General features: G+C 47.6%; 1 protein-coding gene across 2 annotated transcripts in view; it reads left to right on the plus strand.

Annotated features, from left to right (window-relative positions):
- The window catches only part of ANKRD27 (ankyrin repeat domain 27), a 74,755-nt gene extending 48,198 nt beyond the window's left edge, over positions 1–26,557 (plus strand). Inside the window, exons 17-29 of one of the 2 annotated variants that reach the window (XM_088451084.1) lie at positions 1,921–2,013; positions 2,607–2,804; positions 3,725–3,784; positions 4,435–4,554; positions 5,837–5,881; positions 6,279–6,401; positions 9,225–9,422; positions 11,124–11,243; positions 13,547–13,708; positions 14,908–15,007; positions 15,942–16,011; positions 17,407–17,479; positions 25,119–26,557. In XM_088451084.1, coding sequence (XP_088307210.1) covers positions 1,921–2,013; positions 2,607–2,804; positions 3,725–3,784; positions 4,435–4,554; positions 5,837–5,881; positions 6,279–6,401; positions 9,225–9,422; positions 11,124–11,243; positions 13,547–13,708; positions 14,908–15,007; positions 15,942–16,011; positions 17,407–17,479; positions 25,119–25,553 — 1,797 coding nt within the window. In that variant the 3' untranslated portion in view covers positions 25,554–26,557. The remainder of the gene's footprint in view (positions 1–1,920; positions 2,014–2,606; positions 2,805–3,724; positions 3,785–4,434; positions 4,555–5,836; positions 5,882–6,278; positions 6,402–9,224; positions 9,423–11,123; positions 11,244–13,546; positions 13,709–14,907; positions 15,008–15,941; positions 16,012–17,406; positions 17,480–25,118) is intronic. The other variant, XM_088451085.1, reaches the window with a different exon arrangement.
- The last annotated feature ends 937 nt before the right edge of the window (positions 26,558–27,494 follow it).

A 27,494-nucleotide genomic window follows, 5' to 3' on the forward strand; every position in this document is an offset into this window, starting at 1 on the left:
CTTGAGGATTGACCACAAGTTCCCAATGGGATTAAGGTCTGGGGAGTTTCCTGGCCATGGACCCAAAATGTCGATGTTTTGTTCCCCGAGCCACTTAGTTATCACTTTTGCCTTATGGCAAGGTGCTCCGTCATGCTGGAAAAAGCATTGTTCATCACCAAACTGTTCTTGGATGGTTGGGAGAAGTTGCTCTTGGAGGATGTTTTGGTGCCATTCTTTATTCATGGCTGTGTTCTTAGGCAAAATTGTGAGTGAGCCCACTCCCTTGGTTGAGAAGCAACCCCACATATGAATGGTCTCAGGACGCTTTACTGTTGGCATGACACAGGACGAAGACTTTTGGAGGATGGCCTGGTGTCAAGAAGAGCAGCAAAGAAGCCACTTCTCTCCAGGAAAAACATCAGGGACAGACTGATATTCTGCAATAGGTACAGGGATTGGACTGCTGAGAACTGCGGTAAAGTTATTTTCTCTGACTCCCCTTTTAGATTATTTAGGGCATCTTGAAACACACTTGTCCGGAGAAGAAAAGGTGAGCGCTACCATCAGTCCTGTGTCATGCCAACAGCAAACTTTGTGGAAACCAATACTTGTCATTCTCAAAACTTTTGGCCATGGCTGTACACCCTACCCCTCCATCATATTTGTATATGAATACTCTGTTCCTCATATCCTACTAATCTGTGGTCATGCACAGTCACACTATGGGGGGTATTCAATTACAGGCAAAATCGTCCATTTTTGCCGTCGTTGGCGAAATCGGCCGTCCGATTTTGTGGCCGATTTCGCCTAGGGCAGGTGATGTAATTAGCAAAATCCCTATTTTTGGGTAAAAATGTGGGGATTTCTTACCGAGCCTTTTGGACACCCCGCCTTATGATTTAGCAGAAAAAAATATGACAGCTGAAATTTCGGTCAAATGTTGTTTTTTCCGCAAAAAATCTTTTTAACGTATTTGGCGCTGGTATTTCGGAGGGCCTTAAGGATGCGCCAATTGTTTTAAACATCGCACGTGGCTGGCACAGGTGTTTTTTATATAACCGCTAAAAAACACCTGCTCCAGCCACGTGCAATGTTTAGAACACTTGACTCATCCTTATGGCTCTCCAAAATACCAGCCCCAATACGTTAAACGCATTTTTCACGGGGAAATTTTTATTTTTTTACCGAAATTTCAGCTGTCGTTTTTTGTCAAAGTGCGCAACTTACGATTTTTTTTTTCCGCTAAAGTATCATTAGGGGGGTGTCCAAAGGGTGCTGAAAGAAATCCCCACATTTTTAGCCAAAAATAGGGATTTTGCATTTTTTTTCGCTTGATCTGGGAAGGAGAAACCTTTTCTCCAGTTTTTTTTCGCCAATTGTATTTTCGCCTGTTTTTTGGCAAAAATATCGCTGTTTTTTTGCGAAAAACTATCGCTTTCGCCCATGGCGAAAAAACCATCAGTTTTCGCCGCTAATTGAATGTGGCTCATAGACGGTGGTGTGAACAGACCACGTGCACACTCCCCATATACAGATGAATGGTGCAGCAGACTGGCTGTATGAGCGGCAGTTGGAGGAGAGGTGCACAGATCATGTGATGAGTTCTGGGGGGGTGGGGTTTCAAGGTGATGGCAGTGCCCTATATGTCTCTGATTGCAGGTGGCTGCAGCAGTTATCGGGGTGGGGGGAACAGCTACAAGTGGACGCTGTGCCGACACCACACCCTGCACCTGCCCGGCTCTGTGTGTTTGCGCTCTCCATGTGTGTGTATACTTGTGTTTAGTGACTGGTCCTCCATCGTAGTCTGGATATACGTATGTGGCTTTATGTACAAGCCTCTTAATGCTGAACTGAATATCACTAGTATTCAGCCTTTCTCTCATTGTCTTTGGTGCTTTGTTCCTTATTAAATATCTGTTTTGTTTTTTCTCTGTTAAGCTTCTCTTGTTACATTATAAGGCAAGCAGAGACATACAGGATAATAATGGGAACAACCCGCTACACCTGGCCTGCACATACGGACATGAAGATGTAAGTATGTATATTTATTATGATTTGGGAAATGTAACAACGTAAATACGATTGCATAAAGAGTCTGATGCTGAGTACTCACGTGGGCGACATATCCGCCGACCCAGAGATGCGCAGACTGAAAGGCCGTTTGGTAAGCTAAGCACCCTTACCAACCTGCCTCTGTGTGTCTGTGCTGACATCACAACTGGTGGGCATTTAAATTTGCCCGCCCAGTGGAGATGTCGGTCACCGGTGGTCCCTGCAGAAAGTGTCGGACGGGCGGTGGGTTGCTCGTACACACAGCCAGACGCGGCGCTATATCTGCAAGATACATTGACATCGGCTGTGCTGCAGGACATATGTCGTTCAGACCTATCGTCTGTACACACCCGCCGATGCACTACGCGACATGTCGTTCGTTGGCTGATTGAACGACATATCGCGTAGTGTGTACCCAGCTTGGGACTACTGGGGGGGGATTCTGTCTGATTATTTAGGGGAATTAGCATTATAAATATTGTATATCTTAGCACTTAGCGGAACGTAGGTGATCTGTCTCTTGTGTAGTGTGGGGATATTCGGCCTGTCACTTGTTACCTCTCTTCTTCCAGTGCGTGAAGGCTTTAGTCTATTACGATGTAAACTCTTGTAGAATGGATTGTGTTAATGAGAAGGGGGACACCGCACTGCACATAGCCGCTCGCTGGGGATATCAAGGTGTCATTGAAGTGCTGTTACAGAATGGAGCTGGTACCGGCATACTGAACAAGAGGAAGGAGACTCCCATGCAGTGCGCTCTTAACTCCAAGGTAACGGATCCTGGGGGTGCTTATGTGTAAATGCTGGCTCACTGTGCGGGCAGGGGTGGTATCCTCAGAGTACTGACATTTTACACATGTTGTGTAACCTCACATTGCATAGTTCAGTTATTGGCTCATGTATCGTGTATATATGTGTTTGCATTATACGCCCCTTTCTCTAGAGACAATCTATATGTGTCCGTGCATAATATGATGGCATCTGATCACATTACACCAACAGACTGAACTGTACGTAACCAAGCCCTGGAAACCTGTAACACCTAATGGGGGGGGGGGGTGTTATGCTGCAGGAGCGAAGGGTTAGGCTGCGGGAAAGATAGGTTGGGGGGGACGGTTAGGATACTTTCCTAATTCTGTGCCGCTGGGGGTCCCATACCCAGCCCATGGTAAGCATGCTGGCAGAGTAACTTTGTTTTGCTAATTACTTGTTCATAATTGGGTGCATTTCCCCTTTGGCCACCTGGTGACGGACACACTCGCTGGCGTCCCTTTCCGCCAAGAGGGGCATTAGTGACAGGATGGTGCAGCCACAAGAATAGGCTGCATCAGCTTCTGTAACTCCTCAGCTGGGGATGATGATTGTGTCTCCTAGATGGTTTCAGGTGAAAAGATATTGTATTTTTATATACTTTATATAAATTATACTTTATACTTTATAATAAATAAATGTATTATTGCAATTATCGCCCATGGTGGAGGAGTTCTGCTGTTAAGTCCTGCCTCCTGTGGGGTGGAGGGGGGTGCTTGAATCCAGCTAGGTATGTCTGTGTCTTGTATAGCTTTGGAGAAAAGCATTTGATGGTAATATAGTCCCTTTATTAATGTGCGTGTTGTGGATGTTATATGTATAGGTCAGTGCGGAGAGGATAGAAGGGAGTAGTGAATTAATCCGTTACTTCTGCTCCTAGATCCTGTCTATTATGGAAATTGCACATGTTGAAGACACTAGGAGGCCAAGTAACACAGAGGTAACAGCTATACTCAGAGTTGTGCACTGTGGACCTCATTCAGAGTCGATGTCCGCTAAACTGCGCATGCGTAAAATTCGCAATGTGCGTGCGCAAACTAGCTGTTACGATCAGAAATTGCTCTCTCCTTGAACACAGCCAGGTCGGTAGTTTGAGTGACAGGATGAGGCGTTTGTGGGTGGTAACAGGAGAAGGTGCTTGTGAATGGGGGAGTGGAGATCCGAACGCAGGCGTGCCTGACTATGTGAGGGGAGTTTAATGGGAGTGCATAATTAACTAAGTAGTGTCATGGCACACGTGACATGGGTGGTTATTACACTGACTAGATCGTAGTGCTGATGGTATGGTCAGCCTTTAGCTTTGCGATCAGCTCCGATGGTAATCCTTATATTCCCGGAGATGAAGTGTGTTGCGATCGAGAAGGGGGCGTGTATTTAGTCTTACGACCGCTTCTTACCCTTGGTCGTTCAGCTAATGAACCCATCTTAGCGACGCAGCTTACGATCGCTTCATTTGCATATCCAGCCCCTTTCCCCTACGACCGAGCGGCCGCAACGACCGACTCTGAATGAGGTCCTGAATGTGTAATCTGCCCCTTCCTCTGTCATTTATCTGACTGCATTGTCTCTATCACGTGTGTCGTGGTGCAGTCACCCAGCCGGTCCCCACCTCGGTCTGTGGACACGATCAGCCGAGACTCCTCAGAGTCCAGTCTGTCCTCATCATCGGCCAACACCAGACAAGATGACGTGAAGGGCAAATATAAAGAGGTAAATAGTGCCTCGTAGCTCATATACATTTTTAACAATCTTGGAATTCAGTTTTACTCACTGTGATGAGATGCATAATATGCCACACATCTGTGCCCCCAGTCATAGCAATGCCACACATCTGTGACCCCATTTATAGCCATGCCACACATCTTTGCCCCCATTTATAGCCATGCCACACATCTGTGCCCCCATTTATAGCAATACCACACATCTGTGCCATGATTCATAATATGCTGCACATCATTGCCCCGATCCGTCGGATTTTATCAGGTTTGGTCGCCTTTGGCCTGTGGGCCATAGCTTGCCCCCTCCCCCTAGCTGTAGAAGTCAGTGGTCATTGCATATTCAGTTAGCCAAAATCACTTTAAATGTAGATGTAAGACTATAGTTTGCTGGCAATAATAGACAACGGCTGGCAGGTTAATTAGAAATGTGAGCGAACACTAGTAGACACACTACTGCAAACTGGCCTCTGATGGGAGAGGGTTACTTCCAGTGCCGGATTATAGGCGGAGCGGCCGCCCAGGGGCCCCCACACATTGAACCTACCCTGCCCACTCTGCCACCTCCCTGGCTCGGCTGGCTCCTGTCATCATCGCTGACCGTACAACTGCAAAGCGCTTCCCCTTACTAATCTTCCAGTCCGGTGTCTGTTTCCCTCTGCCGGGGTGGATGTGCTCTGCGCTCTGCTCACTTGTCTGGCTTCCTGCTCCCAGCCCTTGCTGTTGCTGCTCCTCTGTTAACACTGACAGCTACAGACCGCAACTCCGGCAGGAGAAAGATAGTGGCCGAGGGCAGGATACTCACCAGTCACGGCTTCCGGGGTCCTGACCGGTAACGCACCGGACACGGCTCCTGGCCCTCTCCTGTGTGTGTGTGCACACTCTGCCCTCCCCCTGCCCATTGCAGTGACAGCGGCTGGCTGCCCAGAGGCTGACCGCACTGCCCCCCAGTGTATGCCACCTCTCATGTGTCCTACTATCATACAGGGGCATAGTAGTGGCGGAGAAGGTCAGTGTTAACTTTATTGGTTGGGGCCCCCACAAGTCTTGCTACGACCCTGGTTACTTCTTGCCCACAATCTTGTAGTAGTGAAGAGAGCGCAAGCTCAGGAGTTTGCTGGGACTGATCCCTGGGTGGCACTGCAGGTGGCACAAGCTCTGTTGTACTGTAGTTGTCCTTTTTCTGACTGTACAATAAAATTCGGGTCCCTGAAAATAAATCCAGCTAATGAGACCTATCCTGTTGAATTTTTTTTTTTTTTTTTAATACTTCCTAGGTGGAAAAACTTTTGCGAGCTGTTTCTGATGGGGACTTAGAAATGGTAGGTGGCTGTGGACGTCTGTCTTGGAAGTTTGACTTGCAAAACTGACCTTCTGTCCCATTATGTTCCTCTCTCCAAAAATAAAATAAAAAAAAATGTGTATTTTTCAGTATAAATCCATATGACATAGGAGGGGGGGTTATTTTATTTATTTTAAAAAGTCCCTGCACGCACTTACGAGTCCACGCATGTATATGAGGGATTAAACATCCCCTCTCCATAGATGATATATTATAGCAATTATCTCATTATATTGGTCCTGGGTTTTACGTAAGGTCAGAGCTCCAGCACAAAAGCCTTCTCCTCTGATCTGATGTATCTACTGCTTAGGGCAAAGAGTCCCTGACACCAGTAAATGTCTCTGACTAACTATACTGTGTGTCTGCTCTCTCCGCAGGTCCGTTACCTTTTCGAGTGGGTGGATGACGACTTTGAGGATGATTTAGAAGATTCCATATTTGGGAATAGAGAGTTCTGCCACCCTTTGTGCCAATGTCGGACGTGTGGCCCTGTACAGAAGGTCCGTCCTGCTTCAGTTAATGCCCATGCAGGTTCATGTCTAGTCAGTGAGTCTAAGCGCTAAACGCGTGGGTCTGTAAGCACGTGCTTATTGAGCCCAAACATCTGCGATGGATTGCCCCAATTCCCTGTTCTTTCGGGGAGTCTGGTAAATCCAACATGTTGAACAATCCCGATTCTGGCGGATCTGGGATTTTTTAACATGTTGAATTTCCCAGACAAATCCGCAATCATCGATGTCCGGAGATCGGCGTTTGTGATCGGTGCAGCGGTGATGTATTACTTGTAGGTGCGCTGGCATGGGCTGAAGATTGCCTTGGGCAATTATCCCCACAGATTGTGATTTGAATCTGGATCTCTCAGGATGGGGATGCACATGTTGCAATGTTTGATCAGTTTGGTTGAAAAATAATAATTTAGAAGTTGCAAATGTAACTGTTCGAATTTTTGCTACAATTGGCCCCGTACTGACACATGGGGCAGATTCATTCATTTTTGCTTATTTACAGTGCGGATCTTGCTTTTTCTTACTCACACTCCATTATCTGCCCGGATAACCAGCTGTATGTCAGTGCGCGTGGTTCCAAAATAACCTTGCCGCTAATTGAATATGGCACATAGGGCCGTATTCAATTTGAGGCGAAAAGTCCGTTTTCACGTGTTTTTGGCGGAAGCTTTTTGCCTATGATGTCTTTTTCGCCTGTTTTGGTCTTACCCCATATTCAATTTGGAAGACTTTCCACCTAGGCAGAAAGTCAGTTTAATGTAATAGGCGAAAAAGTTACGCCTATGAATAGCAGGCGGAAAAAAGTGCAGAATTGGGGTTTTGGGGTGCAACGTTGTGGGTACCCCCGTGCAGCCTTCAGACAGTCCCCCAAAGGTAAACTGTGTCAATTTAAAAAAAAAAAAAAAAAAACACTTAAGGACACCCCAAAAAATCACTTTCATTTTGGGGGCGAAAAAAAAATGTTGGGGGATAAAGTTAAAAACAAGCAAACTTGACTCTGGGGGGGTCCCCAAGTATGCCCCAAGTGTTTTTTTGATTGCAGGTGCTTGCGGCAGGTGGATTTTTCACGTTTTTTCAACTTAATTTTAGAAACTTTTAAATATGCTGACCCTATTTTCATGTACCCTAAATTTGCTGGGATAAGTTAATTTCAGGAAAAAACCCTCCTGAATACTATTCTGCACCACTTATACAAAAACGCTATATAGCAGCTATTGAGCCCGTTTAAAAACACCAAATACCTTCAGCAAGCCAAATCGGGGGGTATCATAGAGAACCCCCATGTCAGAGCATCTTTTGGGGGGTGTCAGGCTGATTTCCCCAAATTTGAGAGTACTTTCCGCCTGTTCAAGTTTCTCCGGGTCCCGTTTTCGCGTACTTTCAAATTGAATACGGGGTAAAGCAGGGACGACCACGATACTTTTCCGCCTGCAAAACACGCGATGTAGACGGAAAGTGCGGGCCGTGAAAAAGTATCGCGGCTTGGCTCGAATTGAATACGGCTCATAGATGTAACCTCATAATACTCATTTAAATGTATTTATTCATCAATTCTGTCTTTTAAAATAAGCACAGAATTAAGTGCTGATGGAATGTACGAACATAGAAAGCGGGAGTTATCGGAGATGGGATGTAGTCAATATGCCGGCGGACAGTTTGCTGGCCATCGATATACCGATGCTGGAACCCTTCTGCCCGGCAAAATGCTGACGCCGCTATCCCGAATGGGATCAGGATACCGGTGTCTGCATCCCAACCACCAGAATCCCGAGTGAGGATGCGGGTAAGTATGCACGGGGGTAGGGGGGGTTAGGTTTAGGCACCCCCAGGGGGAAATTAGGGTTAGGCTGCAGGGAGATGGGGGTTAGGATTAGGCAGCCCCAGGGTAAGGTTAGGGTTAGACACCCCCCTGGGTGGGTTAGATTTAGGGTGTGGGAAGAGGGGGGGGGTTAGGGCTAGGCACCACCGGGGGAGGTTTAAGGTTAAGCACCCCCTGGGAGGTTAGGGGTAAGGCACCACTAAGGGAGGGTTAGGGGGGAAAGGGTCAGGGATAGTATACTTACTGCTGCTGTCAGGATTCTGCATGTTTGAGCTTGCAGCGAAGGGATTTCATACACAACCCATCAGAGATACTTACTGCTTTCTGTCCGCCAGCCTCCACAGAGCCAGGTATTTTGTGGATCTTGCTTGCACTGTCTAACGCCATCTTCAGATGGTTATAACCAATTGACTGCAATGGGTCAGCCCTGCCAGACGGGGATCTTGCAAGGGGTTCCGTAGGTAGAAGTAAAGTGGTCACATACACCTGAGGTTCCCAGACTCTGCCATTACAGTCAAGGTTTTAAGGATATCCATGCTTGAGCACAGATTACATCAAATTGACTGAGGTACTAATTAAGTAACCATCTGGACTCAAACACGGCTATCCTTAAAACCTGGACTGGAATCTCTAGCATATACAATCTTTACTTCTACCTGATCTATGGGACGGGCTGTTATCTGAGCCAGTGTCCCGGGGATTTATATGAAGACATCGCCGCAATAAGAATTCTTTATACGCTTAAATAAGGTTTCTATATATTCGGGGGCTTGCTGTATATTGTAATAAATGTGCCCCTAAACCCTTTTCTCCAAAGCCAAGTAAGACCCCCGACATCACCGGCTGGATTCATCTAAAAGTTGACCCAAATTGCTAGATCTGCGGATCGCGATATAACACAATTCACTGCACAATTCATGTCCTCCTTATTACTTGCCGTCACTCTGACTCCTACATAAAAGCTGATAATTTGGGTTTTTGTCTTTGCATGTGTGCAGAAGCTAAGCAAGATTCCTGCCAATGGCCTTGGTGTGAATGTGACCAGTCTGGATGGCTTCACTCCGCTCCACATCGCAGCCCTGCAAGGTCATTCTGTCCTCGTGTCTCTGCTCCTGAAACACGGAGCTCACGTGGATGCCAAGAATGGGAACCGCGCGCTACCTCTGCACCTCGCTTGCCTCAAAGGGCATCTCGAGGTGAGGACCCTCCAACATTTATAGGACAGCTCAGTTATGCTGTTTATTCATGAGGACAAATAGGGATGCTATCAATATCCCGACTGGGGATTCCGGGGCTCAGAATGCCGGCGCCGGAATCCCGTAGGTAAGTAGCGGGGTTGGGGTTAGGCACTAGGGGAAGGGGTTAGGAAGGGAGGAGGGTTAGGTTTAGAGTGCGGGGAGGGGGAGGTTAGGTTTAGGCACTAGGAGGGGAGGTTAGGGTCAAGCATCGGGGAGAGGGAGGTGGGGGGGTTAGAATACTATCCAACAAGTGTCGGGATTCTGACAACCGGGATGCCGTACCCATCCCAGAGAAATGTATATGTCAGGCGGTGACCTTGTGTAATAGAGGGGAACTTTGGTAATGTACATATCTCTCTTCTCTCCCTGCACCTATAATTTGGTCAAATTTATGCAGTCAAATTTATTGGTCTAAAGCAGTATTCATTATGCTGTAGCCTATCACTGGGAAATGTATACATCACTGAGACATGAGGCATTCTTAGCCTCATGTCTCAGTGGTGGCACCATTAAGTAGCACGTGAATAGGTTGAACATTGGTGCAGCCCAGAAAATTTCTGCTTGTATTGTTTTAGTCACCGTTACTTTGCTTTAAAATACGCCTGTCATCTAAACACAGCAGAGGCAGCCATTTTATGAGCTGAACCAGCCGTCCTGAGAATGCAGCCCATCATGTATAGAAATTGTGAGGTACAATGTGGACGGAGGCCGCCATTTTGCACACTAAGGCCTGTATTCAATTTTGAGGCGAAAAGCCGGAATCCACGGAAAAGTTTCGCCGATGACGTCATTTCGCCAGGCGGAAAAGTATCGCCGTATTCAGTTTGAAAGAATTTCCGCCTAGGTGGAAAGTCAATGCAGTGTAATAGGCGGTAAAGTTTCGCCTATGAATAGCAGGCGGAAAAAAGTGCAGAATTGGGGTTTTGGGGTGCAACGTTGCGGGAACCCCCGTGCAGCCTTCAGACAGTCCCCCAAAGGTAACCTGTTTTTTTTTTTTTTTTTTTTAATTTTGACACACTTAAGGACAATCCAAAAAACCACTATGAATTTGGGGGCAAAAAAAAAATGTTGGGGGACAAAGTTAAAAACTAGCGAACTTGACTCTGGGGGGGTCCCCAAGTATGCCCCAGGTGTTTTTTTCATTGCAGGGGCTTGAGGTAGGTGGATTTATCACGATTATTTCAACTTAACTTTAGCAACTTTAAAATATGCTGACCCCCATTTTCAAGTACCCCAAATTTGCTGGGATAAGTTATTTTCAGGAAAAAATACTCCTGAATACTATTCTGCACCACGTACAGAAAAACGCTATTTAGCAGCTATTGAGCCCGTTTAAACACACCAAATAACTTCAGCAAGCCAAATCGGGGGGTACCGAGGATATGCGGGCACGCACACGATACTTTTCCGCCTGCAAAATACGCGATGCAGGCAAAAAGTCCGGGAGACGGAAAAGTATCGCGGGTCCGCTCAAATTGAATACGGCTCTTAACCGTTATTCAGCTTCATGTAGAAGAGGTCACCAAATGCTTTGGAGTTAATTTTCTGATAAATAGTGTTTTAGTCCACAAAATGGCCGCCTCCATTGTCTGTAGGGTAACAGGCACTCTAAGACCCCCAGTGCATGTGGAAAAGATTACCTTTTTGGTTTTTTTACAGGTGGTGAAGATTTTGATGGAATGTAGCACGGGAAAGAATAAGAAGGACATGAACGGGAATACGCCGCTCATATACGCATGTCTGGGTGGCCATTTGGAAATTGCGTCACTGTTACTGGAGGTACGGCAATGCTGAACATTTCCTACATAATTAGCTGTGTTCCCCAAATAAAGTTTCTGGTATTTTTATGATTTTACCACAGTAACTACTCAAAGTTCATTTTGCACCATATTTTTCACTGAGACGCTTTGGATATGTATCAGTTCGTGTCTAATATGTGTACGGTCTATATCCACCCATAAAATAATTTACAGCTCATTACACAATGTGGAAGGGCCCAGTGAAATAGGCATTGGTGACCACGATTGGCACTTCATCTGGTAAGGAGTACAGCTTGTTAGGGTGATGTTGTGGGGGCGCTTCTCGTGCTGTGTTTAAAACACAATTTGCCACAAACGATGAAGTTGTTAAAAAAAAAAAAAAAAGTGTGTTTGTTGTCATTAAAGCACCGTTGTGATCCTACCCTTATTCATTGCCTAGTGCTGCGATTCCCCCTGTAAAAAGACCGGTGCACTATCAGTTTACATGTGCTCAGTACATGTTTCGGAGACCAACTGGGTATCACAAGTGCAGTGGAGCTATTGGGCCCATCGTGGTTTGTGATTGGATAACCGTGTTGGGCAGCAGGTGAACAGTGGTCTGATTCTTAATGTTTGCCTTGAGCCTAACGATACAACAAGAGCCCCCAATCTGTACTGCCAAATCAATGGGACCTCAATGGAAGGATCCTCCCGTGTCACTCTCTCCCCGGCCTCCTTAGTGGCAGAAGCACCTTCCATGGTCTCTCCTAATAACCGCGTTACACCACTGGTAGCTGCACCGAAACGCCTGTCACTAGTGGCTGCTTTATTATAGGTGGATGCACCCACTATCTCCTCTATCCACAACAATTGTTATTCCACTACCTTATATATCATATGCCCCTTCCTCTTCAACTGTAATCTCATTAGGGGAGGATCATCTTTGCCTTCAGTCACTGTATGTACTGTAGTTTGTGTCCTATAGTAAGTGTATTACCTACAGACAGCTTGTAACTGTTGGAGACCCGCCTGTGTACACTGCTTGTAATGACTGTACCTTTATAGAATTACACCTGACAGGAGTATGAGGTCAGACTAATATCTGGGTTGGTGTTTCCTTCTCTAAGGGCCCAGTTACTAGCCTTGCATTTAGGTACAAAACTCACACTGAACCAGAGCAACCAATCGGCAAGTAGCTTAGATCCATCTAGTGCACAGCTTCTCAAACTCTGTCCTCAGGACCTCACACAGTGCATGTTTTCCAGGTCTCTTCACAGAATCAAAAGTGAAATAAGTATAACCACCTGTGGACCTTTTAAAATGTGTCAGTGAGTAATGAATACACCTGTGCACCTGCTGAGTGACCTGGAAAACGTGACTTGTGTGGGGTCCTGAGGACCGAGTTTGAGAACCACTGATCTAGTGCATATTCGTCAATAAGCCATGAGGGTCTATAGAGACATTCGGGATGTTAGGGTAGTAAAACCGTCCTTATTTGTGCATCCCCCCCCCCCTTAGTGCCTGTCTGGTTGCTGTGCTTTATTGGTATATTTTTTTTACCATAAATGCAGTGTCTGTTAATGAACCTCTGACTTCTCATGCCACTGATTTGGAAATGTTTGATGAAATGTAAAGCCGCCAACGTTGGGCCAGTGACTGTGCGTAATCGAAAGAAGTTAAGGCGCGTATCCACTACACGAGAGTGGAACGACTGTACGATTACAACATTGTAATCGTCCAATCGTTCTCCATCCTGTGCGGTGGATAATGTGCCCACACTGAACGATATGTCATTCAGTGCAGGCACCTTCCCTCGTCCCCGAACATGCACAACCAGACTATCTCGCCAGGTTGGCCTGCATGTTCAGGCGATGACAAATGGCGACAACAACCAGCGGGAACGCGCATCGCTGGTCGTTGCCGGCATTTTTATTGAACGATTAATTGATAACTATGTCGTCATCGTTCAATCGCTCATTTTTCTCGTCTGGTGTATACGCGCCTTTAGACTGCTACTTCTGCTTAAAGTAAACCTGTCAGCTACAGTAACAGTAATTTTGTGGGATGAACCATTATACAGCCTATCACTTTGTTAGGAACCATCCTCAAGGCTTATGTGCACAAGGTTCAGTACGTGAGGTAAATTTTTTTAAAAAAGACCTATATTTCCTTTTTATGTGTTGAATTTAGATCTTGGTGTATAGAACTGATCTGTGGTTATGACTGAGCGGGGTTCTGTGGCAGGATTGTGTGGCCGTACCCCAGTGCAAAAACGTGTGCAACTTTCTGGCAGTGCTGGTTAGGGTCTAACTAGTGATTGAGTCCTTTCTACTCCAATCTTAGCACGGAGCATCTGTCAACCTGTGCAATATGAAAGGCAACACTGCGCTACACGAGTCCGTCCACAATAATCATGAGGATTTAGTGAAGCTGCTTCTAATGTACGGGGCTTTGGCGGACGTAAGGAACAAACGACAGTACTCCCCGTTGGACTTTGCAAAGGAAGTATGTGTTCTCCGGTCTAACGGGTCAATCCAATTAAATGCGATGCACTGGCGGGTGCGAGTTATCGCGACAACGGCCGCACTTGACGGCAGCCCGAACTCTCTCAAAACTGTGCACAGCCCCGTAGGGCTGCGTATAAAAATTGAGCGAGTTCCGGCTGAAAGAGGGGTGCGAGATGCAGTGCCGTTGACAGCGTTTGAACGCTGTGACAACAGCAAAACGCACCCGATTCACACTCCTCGCGGCTAATTGGATTGCCCCCTAAGTGATTACTTCTGTCTAATAATAAGATATCTCGAAAATTAGTTGTAAGTGATTGATTGTTTTTTAGAATTTTGGTCCTACAGATAAAGTAGGTTTAAAGTTTCCCCCAGCATTTCTCTGATCTGTGCTCCCCCGAGGTACCTGCTTACAGCCGGGAAACACTGTAACTGGGCCTGCATTTTGGTTATACTCCATGGAGAATAGACGTTCTACTTTTGTGTATGTGGAAAATTGACCTTAAGGGACCTATCCATTAGGCGAAGCTGAAAAACTGAATGACTACCGTTCAGTCCTTCAGGTCGCCTAGGTGCGGTGCCCACACTGAACGGCATTCGCTGAACGTCATGCATTGCAGGAGACCGACTTATCTGCGAACATGTGGAACCTGACAATCGTCGTCAGGTTGACCAGCATGTTCCACAGATACTCGGGGACAGCAAGGACCCAGCGTGCACGCGCATCGCTGGTCCTTGCCGGCTATCCATTAGACGACTTTCTGAACCATCTTTTGGTCGGATCTTTCAAAAAGTCGTCTAATGGATAGGCCCCTTTAGTGGAGTTAAAGTGTGATCCTAGAAAATAACGGCTAGAATCTGATTGGCTGCTATGGGAAACATTTCTTCCACTTCTAAAAACCCGCACTTTAGTAAATATACCCCTTAGCGTGAATTTCCAGGCCAGGTTTGTGAAAAAAAAAAACTGTGGTGGAGTATCTTCTCCAGATTCTCATTGGCTTAGATCTGATTTCATTAAGGAGCATCTGACCTAAAATAGGAATTACCCCTAATGCAAAACATTCATTGTGAATCCAATTTTAAGTGAGTGGAGTTATCCGTTTAATTGGAAGCTTTATAGGAAGCTGAAAGTTTCAGACTCTACGAGGCCTTGTATGAAGTTCTCAGCTCAGAATGATTGTGAGTTCCATGTGTTTTCAGAACAGCAGAATCAAACCGTTACTACTCTCTGCCTCCAACGTGGCTACCGAGGATGGGTCCGTGGTATCAGAGGAGCATCCCGGGCGCTTCAGAAAGAAATGTAAGATGGCACTATAGCTCCAGAATGTTTGCTTTCTAAATTACATGTAAATATATAGACCTATATCCTGGTGGGTGCACTCCAAATGTCCATTGTGGTTTACTTAATCCCATTATCCTCTTCCCTGTGTCCTAATCTATATTGTGAAAGCAGAAGTCACTGTTGTTGACCCAAGATTATTACTATTGGGAGGTAAAAATGGACACCGTTGCTAATAAAACCTATGCTCTTACCGATCATTGGGGGACACGGACACAAAGGGTTAAGGACTTGCCAGGAAGGAGGAAATAGGTCTGTGCTGGGCCCTGGGTGAGCTCTTTAACCCCTCACAGCCGTCAGCTGCTCCTTTCACGGGCACATTGTGATAAGCCAACCAAATTGTCAGCCATACAGAGATCTTTAGATCTCCCCTTTTATACATCTTTGACAGAGGTAATAGATTGGGGGGTGGTATTGTGACCTTAGGTTAGCAAAGTGTCCTCACCTCGGAGGAAGTTGCAGGAGAACCCCAACGAAACGCGTCAGTGGTACAGGTGCTCCTCACCTCGGAGGAAGTTGCAGGAGAACCCCAACGAAATGCGTCAGGTGTACAGGTGCCTGAAAGTGGACTTTTGGTTACCTGCCCATCAGACCAGTGTGGCCACGCCTCCACAATTTGGCCTCACCTCTCCCCATCACTCAGCTCCTGTCACTGCTCTCCAGGAGACCGCCAATGTTGCTAAACTGATTTATCATTAACCTTAAGCATAGCTTCATTATCTGTGTTCATGGAAATGACAAAAGGCTTAAAACTATATTTTAGCTGTCGTCACTTTTAATCTTTTAACCTGTTCTATTGTAACTGATAAGACTTGACAAGGTGAAATGATTTTCATGCATCTGTACACGTGGTATAAATTAGAATTATTCTGTTTTTTTTGTTTTGTTTTTTAAGCAACCAACTCCAGTCCGATGGGCTCAGTGAAGGCTCTGACACTAGGAAAATCGGATGTTACATATACTAAGTAAGTTCAGTATTAGCTGTGGTGATGGGAATTTGTTACATACTTGTGATCTCCGTAGCCTGGCTTTTGGAGTTGGCCAAGGGGGGATTCTCCAATATCCTTTTAAACGGCGGAAAGATATTCAGTTGTAACATTTTCCCCTTGCATGTAAATCATACATTGTCTGTGCTAGATGTAACAACGATATATTAGTGACGTAGGGCCATATTCAATTAGAAGCAAAAAGCCGAGATCCGCGGAAAAGTATCGCCAATCTCTGCTTTCCGCGTGTCGGAAACTTATCTCCGTGTTCAATTCCACCCGCTTTTCGCGTACGCGGAAAGTCAATGCAATGTAATAGGCGAAAAACTCTGAATAGCAGGAGAAAAGAAATGCAAATTTTTTATTTTAGGGGTGCAAAGGTGGGGAACCCGCTCAGAACCCTTTGGACAACCCCCCAAAGGACAACTGTGTCAAAAAATTCCTGATAACAACTTCAGAACACCCCAAAAAAATACTTTCATTTTGGGGGTGAAAAAGTGGGGGGACAAGCATAAAAACTAGCGAAATAGACTTTTTGGGGGCCTGCAAGGATGGGCCAGGTGTTTTTTTTGATTGCAGGTGCTTGCAACTGGTTTTTTCACGTTTTTTCTAACTACACTTTAGAGACATGAAAATGGGTGCTGGCATATTTTAAAGTACCCCATATTTGACAGGACTACTTATTTTCAACAAAAAATACTGCTTAATGCCATTCTTCACCACTTGTGCAAAGACTCTAATTACAGGGGTCTTCAGACTTGGCCCTCCAGTTGCTGTGGAACTACACATCCCAGCATGCACTGCCACCTTTTTGATATAACAGCATGCTAAAACTATGTGCAGTGCATGCTGGGATGTGTAGTTCCACAGCATCTGGAGGGCCAAGTTTGAAGACCCCTACTCTAATACCTGTAAGAAGCTATTGAAACAACTTAATTACCCCAAATAGCTTTATTAGGGCTATTCAGAGGCATGTACATTAATCCCCAATGTTAGTGCATCTTTTGGGGGGGTTCAGGCTGATTTCCGCATTTCTGACAGTACTTTCCGCCTGTTTCGACTTTGCGGCTTGCCGTTTTCGCGTGATTTTGAAATTGAATAGGGCAAATAGCGGGGGGTGCGCACGATAAGTTTCCACGTCCAAAACACGCGATGCAGGCGGAAAGTCGGGCAGGCAACACTTTATCGCGGATGCGAAACTAATTGAATATGGCCCATAGGGTCTATGTACTAAGCCTTGGAGAGAGAGAAAGTGGACGGAGATAAAGTGCCAACCAATCGGGGACCATGCAGTGTTTGGGATTTTCCAGGACATGTTGATATTTCCCAAGTCTTTCTAAAATTGCGCTATTATTTCTTTTTCTTTTATTGTAGATCCACAAGCGAGAAAAGATCAATCCGAAGAGATAAAAGTATGCCCAACTTTGATGAGAATTTGATAAATCAGGTGGGAGTCATTTTATTCAGATTTGCGTTTTTTAATGTGCACTTCATGATGTGGATGGAAAACCGGAAGGTTTTTTTTTGTGTGTTTGTTTCTAACGAAAATAGAAATAAATAAATAAATATATATATATATATATATATATATATATATATATAATATATTATTTTTTTATTCCTTTAAATGACAGCACTGCATTTTGTCTTTTTTAGTAAAGCTGTGGTCAGAATGTGTCTTAGGGCCATATTTAATTTGGAGCAAAATGTCGGAATCGGCGATAATTTACGTCATTTTCGCCTATTTCAATTATCCCCGTATTCAATTTCAAAGACTTTTTGAAGTTTGAAAAGTCTTTGAACAAAACACAGGGATAACTTTTCGCCACTGAAATAGGTGGCAAAAAAAGTGCAGAATTGGGGTTTAGGGGTGCAGGCTTAAAAAGCCTGCACCCCTGGGAATGTTATTTAAAAATAAACTGTGTCAAAAACAGTTTTAAAAAAAAAAAAATCGGGACATCCCAAAAAATTCAATTTGCAGAATTTTTAAAAATCATTTTAGGGACTTCAAAAAAAGCTTGCCCCCATTTTCATGTACCCCAAATTTGATAGGAATAGTTATTTTTACCCCCAAAAAAATCTTAAGTGCTATTCTTCCCCCTTCTTCATAGCCGCAAATATGCACCTGCCGCGGCTATTAGAAACCCCTACTTTCAGCAGGTAAAATTGGGGGTACCCATAGTGATCCCCCATGTCTAGACATCTTTAGGAGGGTCCCTGGAATATTCCCGTTTTTTGCCGATGCTTACCTTTCCGCCGGCTCCCGTTTTCGTTGATTTGTAATTGAATACGGGGATAAAGCGGGCACGCGCCCGATACTTTATCCCCGTAAAAACCTCCGATGTGGAGCGAAAAGTCCGGCGAGGACTTTTCGCTCCCATATTGAATACCCCCCTTAGTAGAAAAATGTGATCTGGCTCAGTTTCTTTGCCCATGGTTTAGGTCACTGACCTATTTAGACATACCTATTTTAGGGAGATCCCAGAGAGGGGACGTCCAAGTGGTGCATGCAAGGACCTATTGTGCCGGGATTGTCATAGTCATGGCACTGCCCCATTTGCACAATGGCACGATTTTTGGCATCAGGCCATATTGCTGCGTTTCGCAGTCCACAGGCTGCCTATTTCCTGGAGGAAGCGTGTATGCATTTAGGTTAGATTTAATTGACGTAACTTGCACTGGTGGCAAATGACTCTTCCGTTTTGAGATCAGTGAAAGAAATGCAGTGCAAATGGCATGGAGACCTGAATTTTGGCTCTTATGGTATAGGATAAGGACCTTTGTGTTGGTGAATAAAGGTAACCCCATAGATTCTATTTCTACTTCAGGGTCCATAGGGTATCCACAGGATACCTTGGGGGTATAGGTGTGACGTCAGTCATCGGGCACCAAAGAGTTAAGCTTTCAGCCTCCCAGGATGCACTAGGTCCCCCTCCTATACCCCGCCCCCGAGCCAAGGCATCTCAGTTTTGTTTGGTGCCCGGCCGTAGTCGGAGGCACCTGCTAGAGGGGGGCTTAGAAGAGCCCCTGAAGCTTTTTCTTCATGCGGCTGTGGCTGCACATCTGGATGAACAGCATGGACAGTCAGTCCTGACGTCCATGCTGTCTTCCCTACACCCCGCCGGTACCAGAACGCCGGTACTGATCCGGGGATGCTGGTGGACATCTGGGGTCACAGCTAGCGGTGACCCCAGATGTTCCGGACCATGGCCGGATTCAAGGGGGACAGAGGTAAGCAGCGGGGTCCCGCGGGGGGTCCCCGCTGATCACATGGTCCTAAGTCCCCAGGCAGGGGGCTCCCTGGGCACTGACTGCAGCGTGGAGCCAGGCGACCAACCTGCGCTTCCACTACCCCCTGGGACAGCGGACCGCAGCAGGGTGGTAGCGCTGCGGCGTCCCAGGGGTTAAATGCATGCCAGGGGAGCGCACCTTCCCTGTCTCACAGCCGGCGCCTCCCCCGCTGCACACAGCCCTCTCTGCACTGTGCTGACTGGCCCTGTGTCAGCGCTCCTCCCCCAGGCCAGCCTTCTCTCTGCTCCTCGGTGGCCATCTTCTGTAACGCATGGTGAACACTGCTGGAAGCCTGCATTGGAAGCATCGTGGTCTGGGTCCCCCCGCATCCCTCTCCTCCGCTGTGGTCAGGTCTGTGTATGCAGTACTGTGTCCTACCAGGCCCTGTGTCTGTGTAGTTGAGTGATCAGCGCTGTTAGTGCAGGAATTGTTATTTCTCTGCATTGTATGTGACTGTGCTAGCGCTGCTGCCTGTAACTTTTCTTCTAAACTGTCAGCTTTATACTGTCCCTGTTTTTTCTGCCAAGCCCTTGCGGTGCGGTGCTGCAGGGTGGTCTCTCGCCTCTTAAATATATAATTGGTGAGAGGGGTCACATACGTGGTGCCATCATGTCTGAAAGTGATTCTCCCCTCCGGCTACAGTGTACTACGTGTACAGTACCGTTAGCGCAGGGGGAGGGTAGCGCGGAGGGCCTCTGCCGGCAGTGTTTGTCTATGGCGCGGCCTCTTACGGTTACTGCACCGGTACAGGAGCCGCCCTGGGCTTGTTTCGCTCAAGCGCTTACAGCCTTAGTGGGCCAGTTAGCTCCGCAGCCCGCGTTTACACCGATGGGTTTGTCCCAGCAGTCAGTGGTGTCGTCACCCATGCAGGGTTTCCCACGACAATTGGTGGTACCCCACAGTCTCCCTATTTCCCCGCTCCCCGGTTTCTCAGGAGCCAGCGTGGGTTAACTCCCTGACGAGTTCTGTACAGCACTTGTCGGATGTGTTGCAAAGGGAGTCTGTGATGCGGCCGCATAAACGGCCGGTGGCGTCTCTGACGGCTCCTTATGAGGATGACGAGGAGACGTCTGATGATGGGGAGATTCTGGATCCTTACGATCAGGAACCTCTCCATGCTAAGGACGCTGATGCTAAGTCCAAAGTATATATTCCTGGACTTATTTGGGTGGTCCGCACAGCCTTGGTGATTGAGGACGAAGTTCCCCCAGCGGCTAAATCTAAGTATGCCTTTTTCAAAGATGTGAAGGGCGATGCCACAGTCTTTCCTCTTTCGGGTCAGTTGGTGGACCATTTAGAGGAGGCGTGGAAACAGCCTGGCAAAAGATACCAGCCGCAGAGACGCCTGGCGGTGGCTTATCCGTTCGCGGATAATTATTTTGCTAAGTGGGAATCCCCTCCACAGGTGGATTCTCACGTGACCCGTCTTGTCCGTAGTGCCACATTGCCGATGCCATCCATGTCCTCCCTTAAGGATGCTACGGACCGCAAGGTGGAGATCTGCCTGAAGTCCGCTTATTCCCTTGCGGGGGGGGGCAGCACGGCCGGCTATGGCCATTTGCTGGGTTGCCAGAGCGATGGAGCGCTGGGCGGATTCATTAGAGGCTTCTTTTGATTCCGACTGTCCGGCCGAACAGGCAGAGTTGATTGGCAATCTCCGTGATTCGGCCACCTACATCAACGAGGCGGCCCTAGACATTAGTACTCTGGTGTCTAGGATTTCTTCAGCAGCGGTAGCTGCTCGTCGCACCTTGTGGCTGCGATCCTGGAAGGCGGACGCAGATTCCAAAAAGGGTCTGGAGGCGTTGCCGTTTACCGGAGAAGTTCTCTTCGGTCCGGATCTGGATAAGATTGTGGCCACGCTGGCAGCAGCCAAATCGGCTTGTCTCCCGTCGGCCGCTGCTCCTTCTGGTTCTGGACCATCGTCCTTTCGGTCATCTAGGGCCCAGGGCAGGCCCAAACCACAGTCGTTTCCTCGACAGGCTGGCCCTAAGAAATCGGTCAAGCCCCGGAAGCAGACATGGAGTACCAGACGTCCGGCCCCCAAGCCAGATGACAAGCCTGCGGCCTGATGGTCCGGGCCTCCCGTTGGGGGATCCCAGGGTGGGAGGCCGCCTGCTGCAGTTCGCCCAGTGTTGGTCGACCACTACGACAGACACTTGGGTTCTGGAGGTGGTCTCCCACGGGTACGCCCTCTCCTTCCGGCACAGACCCCCGGCTCGATTCTAAACCACGGGTCTACCATCAGACCGGAACAAGGCTACGGAGCTGCGGAAGGTATTGCACACTATGCTCCAGGCTGGAGTTATAGTGCCTGTTCCATTCTCCCAGAGGGGCCAGGGTTTCTATTCAAATCTTTTTTTGGTACAGAAACCCAATGGGTCGTATCGTCCGATTCTCAACCTCAAAGCACTCAACAGGTCTTTGCGGGTACCGAAGTTTCGGATGGAGACCCTACGGTCCATCATTTTGGCGCTGGAACCTGGGGACTACATGGTGTCATTGGACATACAGGACGCTTACCTGCATGTCCCTATTCTTTTGCGCCATCAACAGTTCCTCAGGTTTGCAATCCGAAGCGACCACTTCCAGTTTCGGCGTTACCTTTTGGCCTGGCGACAGCACCACGGGTTTTCACCAAGGTGATGGCGGTCATGGCGGCTTCTCTGCGGCTGCAGGGAGTCCGCATGTTGCCGTACTTGGACGACCTGTTATTGGTGGCAGGATCTCCAGAGCTCCTGTTACGCCACTTGGACCTGACCATTGCACTGCTGCAATGGCACGGCTGGCTAATCAACTGGCAGAAGTCCACTCTAATCCCGTCTCGGAGGATTCTGCATCTTGGAGCCTTATTGGACTCGGGACAGCAAAGGATCTTTGTGACGGAGGACAAGATCTCTGCTTTACAGTCAAGGGTGCGCAGTTGTCTGCACAGCCGCCGGGTGTCCCTACATTCGGCGATGAGGTTACTGGGCTCCATGGTGTCGGTGTCGACATGGTGGAATACGCCCAGTTTCACTCCAGACCTCTGCAGCACCTGATACTGTCCAAGTGGAACGGGCTGCCTCAGTCTCTGAAGTCCCAGACGATTGTGCTCACCCCGGAAGTTCACCTGTCCCTTGCTTGGTGGTTACAGACGACCCACCTCAACAAGGGACGTCCGTTCTGGGTTCCAAATTGGGTCCTGTTGACAACGGACGTCAGTCTTCGGGGCTGGGGAGCGGTTTTGGGTCCACACTTGTTCCAGGGCAGGTGGACGCCGACAGAAGCGGAGCTTCCCATAAATATCTTGGAAATCCGTGCGGTCTTCAATGCTCTCCAGCAGGCACATCGGTTTCTCCAGGGTCACCCGGTACAGGTCCAGTCGGACAACGCTACCACCGTGGCCTACATAAACAGGCAAGGAGGAACCCGCAGTCGGGCGGCTCTCGTAGAGGTCTCTCGGATCCTGGTTTGGGCGGAGCGCAATCTTCCGGCCATATCGGCGGTCTTCATCCCGGGAGTGCTAAATTGGGAGGCGGACTTTCTAAGTCGCCAGGACATTCATCCGGGGGAATGGTCCCTGCACCCGGACGTTTTTCAACTGCTGGTGGACAGGTGGGGTCTTCCAGAGATCGACCTCATGGCGTCCCGGCACAACAACAAGTTGCCGGTGTACGGGTCCCGCACAAGAGACGAAGGGGCGTCTCTGGTGGATGCTCTGTCCGTCCGGTGGACGTTCCGGTTCGCATACCTGTTACCTCCGGTCTCCCTTCTTCCACGGGTAATCCGGAAATTCAAACAGGAAGGAGGGACGCTCCTGTTGATAGCTCCCGCGTGGCCCAGACGGCACTGGTTCTCAGACCTTCAGGGTCTGTCCGTGGTCAGTCCTCTGCGGTTGCCGCTACGACCGGACCTTCTGTCTCAGGGTCCTTGTCTTCACCCGGACCTGACTCGGCTGTCTTTGACGGCGTGGCTGTTGAGACGGCCATGCTGAGGTCCCGGGGGTTTTCCAGCTCTGTGGTGCGTACCATGTTGCGAGCTCGGAAACCGTCTTCCGCGAGGATATACCATCGCGTGTGGCATACGTTCTTCCAGTGGTGTCGACCGAGAGGTTATGCACCGTGGGAGTTTCGTCTATCTCGGATTCTCGCCTTCCTACAAGCGGGACTAGATCATGGGCTTCGCCTTGCTTCTTTGAAGGTACAGCTTTCGGCCCTGTCTGGTTTCACCGTAGGATTGCTACAATCCCGGATGTGCGCACCTTTATGCAAGGTGTTGTCCGCATTCAGCCGCCCTTTGTTCCACCTGTGGCGCCTTGGGATTTGGCTGTGGTCCTGAGGGCTCTCCAAGGACCGCCGTTTGAACCACTGGGCTCAGTGGATCTTAAATGGCTAACAGCTAAGACTGTTTTCCTTCTGGCTATTGCTTCGGCCAGACGTGTTTCTGAGTTAGGGGCTCTTTCTTGTAGACCCCCTTTCTTGGTTTTTCATGGGAACAGGGCAGTGCTCCGCACTAGGCCCGAGTTTCTTCCCGAAGTTGTTTCCCAGTTTCATGTTAACGAGAAAATCGTTGTTCCGGCCTTTAACTCACCGGGTCTTTCCGTGGGTGAGGCCTCTTTGGATGTTGTGCGGGCCTTAAGGACTTATGTTGACCGCACTTCTTCGTTTAGAAAGTCGGACGCTTTGTTTGTCCTCTATGGCTTCCGTAAAAAGGGTTGGCCTGCTTCAAAGCAAACTTTGGCAGCCTGGATCCGTATGGCTATTTCTGAAGCTTATCTTCATGAAGGCCTGCCGGTTCCTCCTTCTGTGAAGGCTCATTCCACTAGGTCTGTGGGTCCTTCGTGGGCAGCTCGACGTGGTGCCTCTGCAGTTCAGATCTGCAAGGCTGCTACGTGGTCCTCTGTCCATACCTTCGTGAGGTATTACAGGTTTGACACCTTCGCCTCTCAGGATGCTTCCTTCGGGCGGCGGATTCTCCTTTCTGCACAGGAGCGTCCCCACCCTTAAAGGATACTGCTTTGGGACATCCCCAAGGTATCCTGTGGATACCCTATGGACCCTGAAGTAGAAACTATGAGATATGGTAAGAACTTACCCTTGTTATCTCTATTTCTACGAAGTCCATAGGGTTCCACAGGACTCCCGCCCTGTCGCACCTGTGCTGCAGATGGGCTTTGCTCTGGTCACGGGTTTTCCGTCTCCCTCTGGTGAGAATGTGATTCTTGTATGTGTCCAGATCTTTGTTCTCTCTCTTCCTTCTCCTCCTCCGGCCTATGGCTTGGTAATTAACGGAGATGCCTTGACTCGGGGGCGGGGTATAGGAGGGGGACCTAGTGCATCCTGGGAGGCTGAAAGTTTAACTCTTTGGTGCCCGATGACTGACGTCACACCTATACCCCAAGGTATCCTGTGGAACCCTATGGACTTCGTAGAAATAGAGATAACAAGGGTAAGTTCTTACCATATTTCATATTATTGCTGCTTTTGGAGTTCCACTTATGGTCATCTAGACTTCCATGAATGCTAAGTCCCAACTCATACCTACAGAAATGTAACCGGAAGCTAATGCTCTCAAATATATCATTTAATATAAAGATCGTTTGCTTTCTTTCCCAAAATCCTCTGATCTCCTCTAGCAGAGTCCCCAACACTGAGCTTCACAGTCTGCACAGAGGGACCGTAATCAATAACGTCTAATGATATTTGTTTATCTGCATCAAGAACAATTAAGCTAAGGGACTTTTGCTGCCGTTGTTACTGTTTTAAATTCTCAGTGTGTTTTAAAAGTCTTTAAATCTCCCCCTTCACTTGCAGCTCTCTATAAGTAGACTGGAAGATGGGAATGTCAAACTGGATGGAGCCAGAAGCACTGCAGAATTTAAAGAAAGTTCAAAGGCTGATGAGTTGGACTCTGTGCTAAAGACGAAGTTTCCAGCCAGAAGGCACAGCCTAAATGTAGCTTGCGTTGTGGACAGCGAGGACACACTCAGTGACACACTGAATGGGACCGATACGAGCTCTCCACTCTCCGAAACCTGCGACGACTTGGGGAAAGAAGTCTGCAACCAGGAACTGTCTGAAATGAACTCCAGAAATAATCTCCAGAAATTAGACGACCTGGAGTGTTCTGGGGACCCGGAATGTTGCTGCGTAGCTTGTACTTTGGCTCTAGAATCTCCGTGGTCCTTGGTTGACTCCTCGAGTCCGGTCTGCTGTGATGGATCTGAACAGGAGGACCTCAATGCTTAGCTGAGCCTGTCTCCACCTGCTCTATAACTATCCTCCTAGGGTTTAGCTGACACATTAACCGTGCTGCTGTGGTTTAACCTTGTCCCTTCCAGGGAACGCCGTGACCGAATTTGGAAACTGGGAGATCAGGAAATTACTGGTGTAGAACTAGTAACCTGCATAACCAATATCCTTGTGGATTTTCAATATCAAATGATTGTATCACTATGGCCAAACACTGTTTTATGGGCTAACCAAACTTGAATACTAAATTTGCACATTTACACAGCCTCACGCCCACGACTGTTCACACCTAAGGTTTTGTGAGATTATATAGAAGAATTATGGTAGTACAGAATAGTCAAGATATTTTATAATTACTGCTGTGCTAGGAATATGCAAATACTGGTCTGATGGAATTCACGCTTAAAAATCAGTATTTGCTCACCCTATTTCGGTGTCCGCATCCGTGTCACACAAGTATATCGCCTCAATCTGCCACGTCCATTAACACGTGGCTGATCTGCAAAGATAGTGTGGTGAAAATATTTTCCCCATGATTTATTATTTACTTGACACTTTAAAGGTAGTCCGCCACAGTCGACTTTTATTGGCTTGTGTATACCATCCTACCACTTTTACATATAACACCACATAGATTGTTTTAGCTTTGAGGCCTCCTCTTGTGGTTTTGTCACACAAGGTCGTGTATACCCTGGGGTGTGACGTCCTCTAGTAATAGATATAGTAAGAGGTGTATAGAGTATGTACAAGCCAATAAATGAAAGGCAGTGGAAAGAATCTTGATTATAGAGTGACTTGTAACTGTGGCCGTTTCTCGTTTGGGACATCGTATTGGCAAAACTTACGCTCTGCAAATAGACTGTTGGTAATTGGGTATATTTTACTGCTAATCCTGACTGCACCAAATAAATACGAGTATTTTTCTAAGTTTTATGATTTCAGAAATTTTCTAATGTGCCAAATATTAATCGTTTAACAATAAAGGGACTGTATAAAGTGTATGACTGCGTTACTTTGAGCTTTGGGTGTGACACGGTCTTGACAGCACCTGTTCACATTGGGGGCAGAACCATAACGCTTTGCCTCAAACTTGAGGTAAAGTCTGAAGTATGGCCGTGGATGGAGGAATGTGTCTCCTGCTGTATGGGTGGGTGATGGGGCCCATGGAGAATACCCACATACTGTGGTGAGACAACCAATCCTGCGTAGGGTAACAATTTGAAGTGGAAAAGGCTGAATGAACACCGTAGAGGCACTAAGCATAGGCGAGACTGGGGCATATGGAATGTTTTGAGTGGAATAGATTCAAATTTTAATAGTTTTGCCACATACTTATAAAGTAAAATCCACACTATTCAACAGGGTATTTCCTCATGCAAAATCATACGCTCCCCAATCCACCCTCTGTACATTCTCTCCCCGATCCACCCTCTGTACATTCTCTCCATCATACTCTCCCCGATCCACCCTGTGTACATTCTCTCCATCATACTCTCCCCAATCCGCCCTCTGTACATTCTCTCCATCATACTCTCCCCAATCCACCCTGTGTACATTCTCGCCATCATACTCTCCCCGCTCCGCCCTCTGTACATTCTCTCCATCAAACTCTCCCCGCTCCACCCTCTGTACATTCTCTCCATCAAACTCTCACCGCTCCGCCCTCTGTACATTCTCTCCATCAAACTCTCACCGCTCCGCCCTCTGTACATTCTCTCCATCAAACTCTCCCCGATCCACCCTCTGTACAGTCTCTCCATCAAACTCTCCCCGATCCACCCCAGTACATTCTCTCCATCATACTCTCCCCAATCCACCCTCTGTACATTCTCTCCATCATACGCTGTCCAATCAACCCTCTGTACATTCTCTCCCCCCGATCCACCCTCTGTACATTCTCTCCATCATACACTCCCCGATCCGCCCTCTGTACATTCT

This window comes from Taudactylus pleione, unplaced genomic scaffold (assembly GCF_031769625.1).
Source record: "Taudactylus pleione unplaced genomic scaffold, aTauple2 ptg000537l, whole genome shotgun sequence".
Taxonomy (NCBI): domain Eukaryota; kingdom Metazoa; phylum Chordata; class Amphibia; order Anura; family Myobatrachidae; genus Taudactylus; species Taudactylus pleione.